This window comes from Bos grunniens, chromosome 2 (genome assembly GCF_055505025.1).
Source record: "Bos grunniens cultivar Pamir isolate PY7600 chromosome 2, Bosgru_T2T1.0, whole genome shotgun sequence".
In the NCBI taxonomy this organism is placed as follows: Eukaryota; Metazoa; Chordata; class Mammalia; order Artiodactyla; family Bovidae; genus Bos; species Bos grunniens.
The window spans coordinates 34398685-34411257 of record NC_141166.1 but is presented as its reverse complement, the minus strand read 5'-3'; the positions used below and the strand labels follow the sequence as shown (position 1 = coordinate 34411257).

At 36.1% G+C, this 12573-nt stretch overlaps 2 protein-coding genes across 4 annotated transcripts in view; both read left to right on the top strand.

Moving 5' to 3' along the window:
- Positions 1 to 11434, top strand: part of SPAG16 (sperm associated antigen 16) — a 1071375-nt gene extending 1059941 nt beyond the window's left edge. For 2 of the 3 annotated variants that reach the window (XM_086341641.1, XM_086341630.1), the window contains exon 15: positions 9828 to 10190. In XM_086341641.1, the coding sequence (XP_086197767.1) occupies positions 9828 to 10003 (176 nt within the window). In that variant the 3' untranslated portion in view covers positions 10004 to 10190. Of the gene's footprint in view, positions 1 to 9827; positions 10191 to 10230 lie in introns of those variants that run through there. The other variant, XM_086341619.1, reaches the window with a different exon arrangement.
- VWC2L (von Willebrand factor C domain containing 2 like) overlaps positions 10231 to 12573 on the top strand; it is a 214028-nt gene continuing 211685 nt past the window's right edge. Inside the window, exon 1 of the mRNA XM_086341696.1 lies at positions 10231 to 11504. The gene's annotated coding sequence lies outside the window, so the exon portion shown is untranslated. The remainder of the gene's footprint in view (positions 11505 to 12573) is intronic.

Below are 12573 nucleotides of genomic sequence, written 5' to 3'. Positions count from 1 at the left end.
CTGCTTTCCTAGGTCTCTCATATATTCCCAGGAAGCTAATTATACAATAAGACTCTTGGAGTCAACAAGTACCATTAGGGTAACCATAGAAATGAATTTTTTGAAATATTTCTTGTACTTAAATAGAAATTAATTTCAAGTATTCCTGGGAGCAGGCATAGATTCAGCTGGAAACTGAAGCTGCACACCCAAGAGATATTTACTCTGACTCTGTTACATTTTAGTGAGTGCAGCTTAATCACAGTAGGAGAGACTACATTGGGCCAATCAATAAAAATTCATCTGGAGGTATTAGGGCATGACGTGGAGGATAAGAGCTTTAGCTTTTGAGTCATATAGTCCTCATTTCCAGATCCCTCCACTTTAAGCTGCGTGACTTTGGGGGAAGTTGCTTTTATTTCTCTCATTTTCCTCCTCTATGAAGCAGAGTATGTGCTAGCATACTCTGTAGTTCATAATGTGAACCACAGGTATAGTTTAAAATTCTTAGTAGCCATGTTTTTTAAAAATCTGATGAAATTAATCTTAAAAGATTTTTAATTGAATACAGTGTATCCACTAGTATGGTGCTATGTAATCAATATAAAATGATTAATGAAATATTTTTCATTCTTTTTTCATATTGAGTCCTCAAAATCTGGTGAGCATTTTACGCTTGTAACACATTTCAGTTTGTACCAGCTGCATTTCAAATGCTCAGTCAGTGGCCATATATGAGTAGTGGCTACTATAATGGGTAGTGCAGATATGTATTCACCTCATAGGGTTGTTGTAAGGATAAAATGAGATAATGTGTGTGAACTGTTTAGAATGGTGTGTGGCAAATACAAAGGACTAAAAAGGTAGTTGTGAAAACAGTTACAACTGAGTATTGACTGCAGCAGTGCTAAACTGGAGTGAAAAAGCAAAAGTATATGACATGATTCTGTTCTAGAGTAATCACAAAGTTAAGAAGGCAAGATAAATACTTAACTATAATGTATGGCATCTTATTACAATATGAATGTAAGAATAAAGTGCCGTAAATGCTCAGAAGAGAAAGAAAGATTTTCCCCATTAGAGATGCCTGTACACCTTGGTGAGGAGAATCATTTTGAACTGGGATTTAATCAATGGATCAATTTTTCTTAGGAAGATAAGGTAAGAGACCATGAAGATGGGTTTCCTGGCTGGCTCGGACAGTAAAGAACCTGCCTGCATCATAGGAGACCTGGGTTTGATCCCTGGGTCAGGAAGATTCTCTGGAGAATAGCAACCCACTCCAGTATTCTTGCCTAGAGAATTCATGGAGACTAGCAGGCTGCAGTCCGTGGGGTCGCTAAGAGTCGGACACGACTGAGCGACGTCACTTTCACTTTTCACTTTCACGCATTGGAGAAGGCAATGGCAACCCACTCCATTGTTCTTGCCTGGAGAATCCCAGGGACAGGGGAGCCTGGTGGGCTGCCGTCTATGGGGTTGCACAGAATCCGACACGACTGAAGTGACTTAGCAGCAGCAGCAGGCTACAGTCCATGGGATCACAAAGAGTCAGACATGACTGAGGAGGATAAGAGAAGGAGGATAACACTTTAATCATGAAGACAGCTATTCTTTAACCATGAAAGACAGAAGAAAATATTCTACCAGAGGAATAATAGAAGCAGTAATTCAAAAGTAAGGAAATGAAAAAATATACTTGACTATGATGGCAGATTTTTAGCGGAGAACACAGAGTCCATGTAAGAGTACACTTGGGTGAGCAGATGCAGATTTGTATTAGTGAAGAGGGCTTAAAAGCCCTGCTAAGATATTATGCTGTTACTCAGTGTAAAAAGGAAACAGTAAAAAGAGCACTGATTTGGAAGTCAAAGATCTGATTTTAACAAAGTTCCACAATTACCATGAATATATTTTCTTATCTTGGGCAAGTCGCTTCATCTCTGAGTATTCATAGTGAGGTGATTAGATCTAAACATAAAATATAACCTGAGCATGTTAAGAGTTGTAACAAATTCTTGTTGTCACTGTTGCTGCTGTTTTTGTTGTTGTTCTATTCAAGTTTATGGTATTTGTTTTGGATGGGAGTGGCATAATTGAAGAACGCTTTAGGAGTTATTGTAGACAGATTTAAAACTAAAGAAAGTGTAACAAAAAAAATCACCTGGGGTTATCTTTTCAATGGTCCTAACATCTAAAATTAAGGACTTTTGATATTGTAAGCATAACAGTTGAAAATGGAAAAACTGTAGAAAAGAAAAGACACACGGATAAAGGCGAGGTTGAGGATGGAGAAGGATAAAAGGTATGAAATTGTCACTGCAGTTTGGAGTCTGAAAAACAGAATACAGTAAACAAAATTGAAATGGAAGAGCTAGACAGATAATTTTGCTGGAAATGTGCGAAGGGATGAATCCTTGAGTCTTTTTAGTTTAGTAAGTACAACATATACTCTAGAATGTGTGCATTTAAGAATTGATATATGTGGAAGATGGCTGAGGAATGGAACATGGACTCACTTCCTTCCACAAATACAGCAAATATACAAGTAGAACAGTTTCCACAGAACACTTATTGAATGCTGGTGGAAGACTTCAACCTTCCAAAAGGGCAAGAACACCTCCACATAACTGAGTAGGACAAAAGAAAAAGGTGGGGGGAAAGTCTAGATGGGACCTATGCCTCAAGGAGGGAGCTGTGAAAGAGGAAAGATTCCTGAACGCTGGGACTCACCTGACAGCAGATGAGCCTGGCTGGAGGGAGAGCTTTGGAGCCTTGGGGGAGAGCGAAGCAACCTTTATGCACAAGATAAAACAGTAATCCCACTCATGGGCATATGTCCAGAGAGCTGATTTGTTAAGATGCATGCACCCCAGTATTTGTTGCAGCACTATTTACAATTGCCAGGACATGGAAGCAACCAGAGGAATGGTTAAAGAAGATGGGGTATATATTTACAATGGAATATTACTCAGACATTAAAAAAAATGAAATAATGCCATCTGTAGCAACATAAATGGACCTAGATATTATCATACTAAGTGAAGTTAAGTCAGATAAAGCCAAATATCAAATGATGTCACTTATATGTGAAGTATTAAAAAAAATGAGACAAATGAATTTAACAGAAACAGTCCCACAGACTTTGAAAACAAACATGGCTAACAAAAGGGGGGAAATCAGGAAGGGGCTGAATTAGGAGTTTTGAATTAACATATATACACCACTATATAAAAATAAATATTCAAGAAAGACATACTGTATAGCACAGGGAACTTTATTCAATATTCTGTAATAACCTATTCAGGAAAAGAACCTAAAAAAGAATGGATACATGTACATTTATAACTGAATCACTATACACCTGAAACATGGGCTATATTGGCTATATTCCAATATAAAATTGGCTAAATTGGCTATATTCCAATATAAAATAAAAATTAAAGAATTAATTGATGTGTGTGAAGAATGACTTCTGAAGACCATTGATGTTTAATGTTCAGAGTTTAACAGTATTAAAATGAACCCCCCAAAAAAATAAAAATAAAAAATAAAAAAATAAAATGAATCCCATAATTCTTTTCTTCAGTTTTAAGCATTAAATTTGTGTCTATAAGGAAATTCAGTGGCATTAACAGAGAAGCCCCAAATGTCACACTTATCTGAATTGTAATTTAAGAAAGAAATTTTAAAGTCAGTAAAAAGAAGCAAGGAGATCAAACCAGTCCCATCTTCAGGGAGATCAACCATGAATATTCACTGGAAGGACTGATACTGAAGCTGAAGCTCCAGTATTTTGGTCATCTGATACGAATAGACGACTCCTTGGAAACGTCTCTGATTCTGGGAAAGATTGAGGACAGAAGGAGAAGAGGGTGTCAGAGGGTGAGACGGCTGGATAACACCACTGATGCAATGAACATGAACTTGGGTAAACTCCGGGAGATGGTGATGGACAAGGAGGCCTGGCGTTTTGTAGTCTATGGGGTAGCAAGGAGTAGGACACGACTGGGCGACTGAACAACAACAAGAAAAAAAGCAAGAGTTTTTAAATAATAAATGTTTCAATTAAAATCCCAACTTTACCTTCTCTGAATCTCATTCTTCATTAGCTAAAAAGGGAGAATATCTACCTGTTAAGATTGAGTGCAGGACATGTGAGGTAACCGGTGGTGCTCTTGGTGCTCAATAAACAATGGCTACTGTGAGTTCATTCTAGCAGACCTGAAAGACGAACTCATCTCTTTTCTTTTCAAAAAATATTGTATATTTATTTCATACCACAACTCCTCTTACATCAAGCATATGTTGACTATTGATTATGCCATTTCATAATTAATGTCAAAAATATTGTAGTAGGTAATATGCAGATTTCCTAAACTTAAGTAGAATTTGTCTAGGTTAAGAGATGAGTGGTGAAAAGATTAAGGTAACTCTTGGGTATTTTTGGTATTTACTCTCAAATTGAACTTTCACACGTTTGTATCTAAAATCAAAAGGCTTCCCTGGTAGCTCAGACCGTAAGGAATCTGCCTGCAATTCAGGAGACCTGGGTTCCATATCTGGGTTGGGAAGATCCTCTGGAGGAGAGCATGGCAACCCACTCCAGTATTCTTGCCTGGAGAATCCCCATAGAATCTTTTGGGGCTTCCCTGGTGGCTCAGACAGTAAGGACTCTGCCAGTAGTTTTTTAAAATGCCAACATTTTACTAATATTTACACATTTTGTTAATATGCAATGAGTTTCAATTTTTGTTGGTTCACCCAAAGTGATTTCATATACCCAGATACAGTGTTACCACTTGATTTCCATGGGCTATTAGAGTTTATATACATCAAGAGATTCAAAGATTCAAGTTTTTATACCAAATCCAATTGAGACTGCTTTGTTCAAGATATTAAACCTGTATTTTTTTTCAAAAATTTTCTTTCTAAAACAGAGTATAAAGAAGCTCTATAATGTTAAGTATATTTAGTACTAAAATTTTAAAGAAATACTAATTTTTTAAAGATCTATTGGCTCATTTATTGGCTTTGAGTAAAGGCAAAATTAGCCAGAAGAAGTTGGCAAATTAATCCAAAGGACTAAAATGAATAGTAATACAAGTTATCCTTATTCAAACTCATTGGTCAGCAAAGAAGATAGTGATTTAACTGACAAGAAATTATTCTGAATTATTGATAGATGAAAATAAATATTAAGTTTTTCAGAGATGTGTGGGTCAGAAGATAGTCATAATCATTCATTATTGATATCTACTGATTTACATAAAAAATAACACTTAGAAAATTATTTCAATCTTCTCCCTGGACTGCCTACTTTCTCCCTATTTGGTAAAAGTCTGGGCATCCTGATAACATAAATGTTAATCAATAAAGGAGCAAGTCATTTTTTACATAATACATGTTGAAATATTTATATTTTTAAATACCTTTATTTTTAGATCATTGTTGATAAACTATAATGCTAAGTATTTTAATCATATACTGTACAGTTCAAGTTCAGTCGCTCAGTTGTGTCTGACTCTTTGCGACCCCATGAATTGCAGCACGCCAGGCCTCCCTGTCCATCACCAACTCCCAGAGTTCACTCAGACTTATGTCCATCGAGTCGGTGATGCCATCCAGCCATCTCATCCCCTGTCGTCCCCTTCTCCTCCTGCCCCAAATCCCTCCCAGCATCAGAGTCTTTTCCAATGAGTCAACTCTTCGCATCAGGTGGCCAAAGTACTGGAGTTTCAGCTTTAGCATCAGTCCTTCCAATGAACACCCAGGACTGATCTCCTTTAGGATGGACTGGTTGGATCTCTTTGCAGTCCAAGGGACTCTCAAGAGTCTTCTCCAACACCACAGTTCAAAAGCATCACTTCTTCGGCGCTCAGCTTTCTTTACAGTCAACTCTCACATCCATACACAACCACTGGAAAAACCATAGCCTTGACTCAATGGACCTTTGTTGGCAAAGTAATGTATCTGCTTTTTAATATTCTATCTAGGTTGGTCATAACTTTCCTTCCCAGGAGTAAGCGTCTTTTAATTTCATGACTGCAATACCATCTGCAGTGATTTTGGAGCCCAGAAAAATAAAGTCTGACAATGTTATACTGTACACCCATGTGATATTTGTGAAATGTGTGCATTTATAATTTAGTATAATCATTCTTATATACCATGCTAAGTGACATTTTAAATAATCTGTTTACTCAGGAATTGCATATTAGGAGTCAATGTTTTATTAAAATTTATAATGATTAAATATTTTGTTAAAATGTTATAAAATTTTAAAATAGAAATAATTTTTTCACATTTTTAAAAAGACATATTCAACATGAACATTGTTAGTACAAGTTTTCGTAAATCCTCATGTACTATTTAAAGTTTCATATCTATTGCATTTTAATTCCACTGACCAAGTTTGATGTAGCTAAATCTTCTATCCTTCCTAAATTTTCATTAAGACTGTGACGTTGGTATGACAAATGATTCCTCCTGTAGTTTATTTTTTATTGCCAGTCATCAGTTTAGAAAGATAACTGTGCACATGTTTCTAAATACTTTCTAGAGATGTTACCAGTAGTCTGGGATTTTTTTTCTTTTGAGAGTACCACCCATCTCTCTCACACCAGTAGATACTAATGTAGTAATTGGTACATCCTGATTAGTAATTGATACATCCTAATTAGTAATTGACACATCCTGGTAAGTAATTTTGAAAATCTTCTAACCTATAAGCAATTACAGAGAAAGCAATGGCAACCCACTCCAGTACTCTTGCCTGGAAAGTCCCATGGATGGAGGAGCCTGGTAGGCTGCAGTCCATGGAGTTGCACAGAGTCAGACACGACTGAAATGACTCAGCAGCAGCAGAAGAAGTTAAGCATCCCAATTCCCAGTAAAACTAATTTTGATGCCAGACATTCTGTGCCATGTAATAATCCAATATACTTCATAGAGGTGATCAGATCAGATGAGATCAGATCAGTCGCTCAGTTGTGTCCAACTCTTTGCGACCCCATGAACCCCAGCACACCAGGCCTCCCTGTCCATCACCAACTCCTGGAGTTCACTCAGACTCACGTCCATCAAGCCAGTGATGCCATCCAGCCATCTCATCCTCTGTCGTCCCCTTGTCCTCCTGCCCCCAATCCCTCCCAGCATCAGAGTCTTTTCCAACGAGTCAACTCTTCGCATGAGGTGGCCAAAGTACTGGAGTTTCAGCTTTAGCATCATTCCTTCCAAAGAAATCCCAGGGCTGATCTCCTTCAGAATGGACTGGTTGGATCTCCTTGCAGTCCAAGGGACTCTCAAGAGCCTTCTCCAACACCACAGTTCAAAAGCATCAATTCTTCAGCGCTCAGCCTTCTTAACAGTCTAACTCTCACATCCATACATGACCACAGGAAAAACCATAGCCTTGACTAGATGAACCTTTGTTGGCAAAGTAACGTCTCTGCTTTTGAATATGCTATCTAGGTTGGTCATAACTTTTCTTCCAAGGAGTAAGCATCTTTTCATTTCATGGCTGCAGTCACCATCTGTAGTGATTTTGGAGCCCAGAAAAATAAAGTCAGCCACTGTTTCCACTGTTTCCCCATCTATTTCCCATGAAGTGGTGGGACTGGATGCCATGAGCTTTGTTTTCTGAATGTTGAGCTTTAAGCCAACTTTTTCACTCTCCACTTTCACTTTCATCAAGAGGCTTTTGAGTTCCTCTTTATTTTCTGCCATAAGGGTGGTGTCATCTGCATATCTGAGGTTATTGAGATTTCTCCTGGCAATCTTGATTCCAGTTTGTGTAACATGATGTTAAATAAATAGATGGATACACACAATCTTACAGTCTTTTCAAAATGAGTTCAAGTAAACCTGCAAACCTCACCATGACCTTGCTGACTCAAATCTGTTCAAGCAAAGACACCTTTTTTAAATACCTGCAGCATGGTATTGTTGAATTATATTATGAAATAATATACTTCTGTCATCAAATTCCAATATTATTATTTTCTCTATTTTATTGATCAAATTTTCAGAAATTACTAATAACTTTTACAAATATTTTCAATTATAATTTTTAGAGATTTGACTCCAACAAAATGTTTAAAAGCTAAATTCTTTCCCTTTTCTTTAGGGGCTTTGATTCTGCTTGGTTTTCTTTGCAAAAATAGACAATGATATTTACCACCTACCTTGTTATTACATGAAGATGAGACAAAGAAAGTCATTTGATTCTTAGGAAAGTCACAAACAACGGTCTATAGTGTAAGGCTGAAAGTGGAATCCATATGTAACGTCTCAGTCAGCAAAGACTTGGTAGAAGGGGCTTTGTAATAAATATTCATGTCTGCTGCTTTGGACACTCAAATCCATCCTAAGGATCTTTGCTGTGTCAGGCTTTGTTCTAGATGAAGAAGCCCAGTAGATACAAAGGCCATATCTTGCAAATAGGCCATATTTATCATGGTCAATTTTACCATGTTTTAGAGACTATTCATGGCAATTTGGGTTATAATATGTGATTAAATATTTCACAGTGACCTTTATGGCAATATCATTATAGAATTTTTAACGTGGAATGGTAAAGCTCTACTTTTACAGTATATCACCTACTTAACATTGGTCAAGAAGGTGTCACTGATAACAATGCTGTGCTGGATATGACAAACCGAATGACTAAAAAAACCAGACTCTGTATTCAAAGTGCTGGTGACTAAGTGTGTCTCCCTCCAATACCTAGGGTGTCATCTTAAGCAAGTTATTTAGCCTTTCCAAACCTCTTTTTCTTCACCTATATAGGAGTTATTATTTTCTTTATCATTAGATATTGTAAGATTATCTGGAATTATAGATAGTAATTAAATTTACTAAATCTAGTGTACAACATGTTGAAAGAGTTTAATGAATTTTAAATGTTATTACTGGAATGATAATATATACCTTCTAAGTATGGTTACATAATCCCATGGACAGTACTAATATCACTTATTTAACCCACACACTGAACTTATGTAGACATATTTTATTGCTTTTACTTACTTCCAAAATCCCTGATAGTTTGTGGCAGGATTTCTTTAATAAAAGTTTTAGTTGCAATTGTATGTGGATATGTTTTTCATTTTAAGGAAATTATTCACTCACAAATATATGGTATAAAAATTATGAGAATACTCTGTGCTATATTTAGCTCTTTTATGATACAAAATTTTAGTTTAACAGAATTTTAAATTAGATTTAAAATGCTAAGACATCTTTGAAATGGGGGTATTTATTTTCACTTCAAGTCCAAATAAAAGTTTGTTGGACTAATGAGTATCACAATTTTTAAAGTATAAATGCATATTATTATAGTTTTAAGCAGTGATGTAATATAATAAACAAATTTTAGTATAATAAACAAATTTAAGTATAACAAATGTTAAGTATAAATTATCCACTGTGTGTATATATTTATGTATGTATTAGTGTATATATTTATATCTTTGCCATAGATAGTTTTGAATCCTATTTTTAAAACTTTTCCAGAGATAATTCACTTGAAAAGAAAGGTTCATTGTTTACTTGCTTTCAATCTCATCTTCTCAAAACTATTTATTAATTCCAAATAGAAGGAGACTAGCAGGGCATTTTATGACCTTTACATATAAAATAGAGAGATAATTTCATCAAATAATCATGGGATTATTTCCTATACAACCAGGAATCAGTTCAGATTTGTTGACTGATATCTAACATGAGTCTGAATTATAGTTGAAACAAAACTGTATATTTTGTTGCTTGTAAACTGTTACTGCTTGAAATAAAACTTTGATTTTCTTTCTCTCTCCCTTCCTCTTTTCCCCTCTCTCTGTCAGGTCGAGTTTTAGCTCAGGCAAGTGGCAATGGCGTTATCCATTTGCTGGATCTTAAATCTGGGCAGATTCACAAACTGATGGGCCATGAGAGTGAGGCTCACACGGTCATATTTTCTCGTGACGGAGAGACTCTGTTTTCTGGAGGCTCTGACGGCACCATTCGAACGTGGTCTTGACGGTCAGTGTATCCCACTGGGAGGGTATTCCCTTTAAGGCTTGAAAATGCCTCATATTGTCCTAAACCAGTAAATAGCTGGTAAAATGTGTCAGCAGGTAACATTTACAATTTCCTTTAAAACTTGCTTTGGACATAAATGTTAGTGCTCATACAGTTACCAATAAAAAATAATAACTTTCTGCGCATTTATTTGTGTCTTTTCTTTTTTTCCCTCCTTTTGATAAGAATTCCGAAACAGAGCATCTTTGCTAGTGGTTTGGAAGAAACAGTTTTACAATGACGCCTAATGACAGACTAGATGAATTACAGGAGATTGATTTTGAATGTTAGAAAACAAACTGCAGGAGAACTAGGCTACTTAAAAAAAAAAAAAAGAAGAAGAAAAAGAATCAAGTCTAAACTGAAAGAGGATCTTAAGCGTAATTATGTATAGCACCGGGAAAGGCTTTCTACAAGCAAAGGGTCAAGTAGAATTTGGGAGCAAACGTTTTCATAAATTCTTTAACAGTGATTGTGCTTTATCTGTTAATAATAATCAGAGACTGCAGGTGGCTTAAATCTAAATGCAAAGCTCTTCAGAACTTTCATCTCTGCAGCCCATGCAAGAATGCACTGGATATAGTTACAATGTTTTTTATTTAATTATTTAATTAGTGTTTTATTGTAATTTCAATGCAAATAAGTATCTCGCACGCACGTAAAATGCCTTTTCCCCCTCCTAACGCACGCATCCACAGTATAAAATGCGACTGCTTAAAGAATGCTCTAGTCTGATCTCAAGGAGCAGCTCGGGATTTCGACCTAGCTGGGCTCAGAAGCCAGTTGTTGGCGCTGTCCGTGGTGCTGAGGAATTCCCGGCTGCCGGCAGAATGAGCTCCAAATCAGCAGTCTACAAACTGCTCTCAGAGATGCAGAAACCCAGCTAAAGTTGCTCCTTTCCTTCACGTCCACAGTTAGTATTTTCTGGTGTGTAAGAGAGGATTCAAGCAACATATTGTGGATGATGCTGATGTTATTGCCGGCGGAGTGGGCTTTTAGCTACAGCATGCTGTTGCTGATTTTGATCCTCAGAGCCTAGCCAAATCACCTCTACTGCTGTATCAAACACTGTGTAAGTGAACTCATGTGCGGAGGAGGCATAATCAGCCGGGAAATTTCATAGAAGGATCTGGGAAAAGGCTAAAAATAAGTTCAACATGATTCTGCTCCTGGGGTCCGGATTGCTACAGGACCAGCATTGCTTCTTGCTTTGAATTCTGAAGACAGGTCCAAAGCATATTTCTTATGTGTGTCTGCTGTGTTTCTCTCTGGAAGGGCGGGAGACTGCTTCTTGACTGTGTTTTGAAATGGGAGGTAGAATGGATTGCCTTTAATTCAAGCCTGAAAAATGTATTCTTTGGATAATTAAAGAGAAACTGCTTTCCTAACACAAACGTGATCTTTTAGTTCGTATTGGTCTGTGACCCCCACCACCACCATTTAACCTCCAGAGTGATTAGGTAAGTATATCTTATGACATGAGTTATGTTTGTTTTCTCAAAGAAATAGATGCAGTCATTTTAAATCATATGTAGCAATGTGGGGAGGGGGAAAGTTTAGCTGGGAAGTGATCCTCAGTTTAGCAGTGTTTACTTACTTATTAAAGATCTTCAGATAAACATTTGATTTCTCTAATATTTCTTCTCTTAAGTAAATATTAAATTGCACAAGAGTAGCACAGTTAGTAAGAATGCTTTTTTAAAAATAATAAGTTTCTTATATTGAAGAGAAGACCTTGTTTTTTCCATGCACATTTTAAAATATATTTCATATTTAAAAAGCATGTTTAATGTTTATATAAAGTGAGTATGACATCCCTATATTACCTTTGAGTTTGCATTTACCCTAACCTGACACATTAATGCCTACCTGTAGCTTGCAAAGAGATCATTTTCTGTCTGTGTCCTTTTGAAACAGAATGATCTGGGTATTTTATATGGCTTATCTTGCATGTATTGACAAGATACTACTAGAAAACTGTAAGAAAGCACAGTAGCTCCTTTTTCTTCTAAGATAAACTTTCTGAGTGTTTGGAAATGTATAAATGCATGACTTAATTAGAAAATTATGATTTTTCAGAAGCTTGTATTATGTCTGTAGCCTCTGTAGTAATTTAAGAGAAAAAATGCTTTGTCAAAGGGAGCTTCCAGCTTCTCAAGTAGAATTATAGGTTTGCATTTTTTTGGTTCTGTCGTGACTCATTATTTTTGACATATTTTAAAAGAGATCCGTCTCCTTTATCATCACCTTTGCAGAAGGAATTCTAATATTAGAGAGTTTTTTCTCTTGAAGGAAGGCATGAATATACTATCTTCCATTTTACTATTACCAGAATTTGCATATCTAACTTAAAATGCAAATATAATCATTCTTGAAGTTTTCTAATGCCATCTTTATCTTACTTGAAATTATTATGTGCATATGTTAGACTAAAATAGATGGTTTATCACTGCTATTATAATCTGAAAATAAATGAATAACCCTTGTAAAATGGTCTGAAAATGTCCTATATACAATTTTAGCAATATT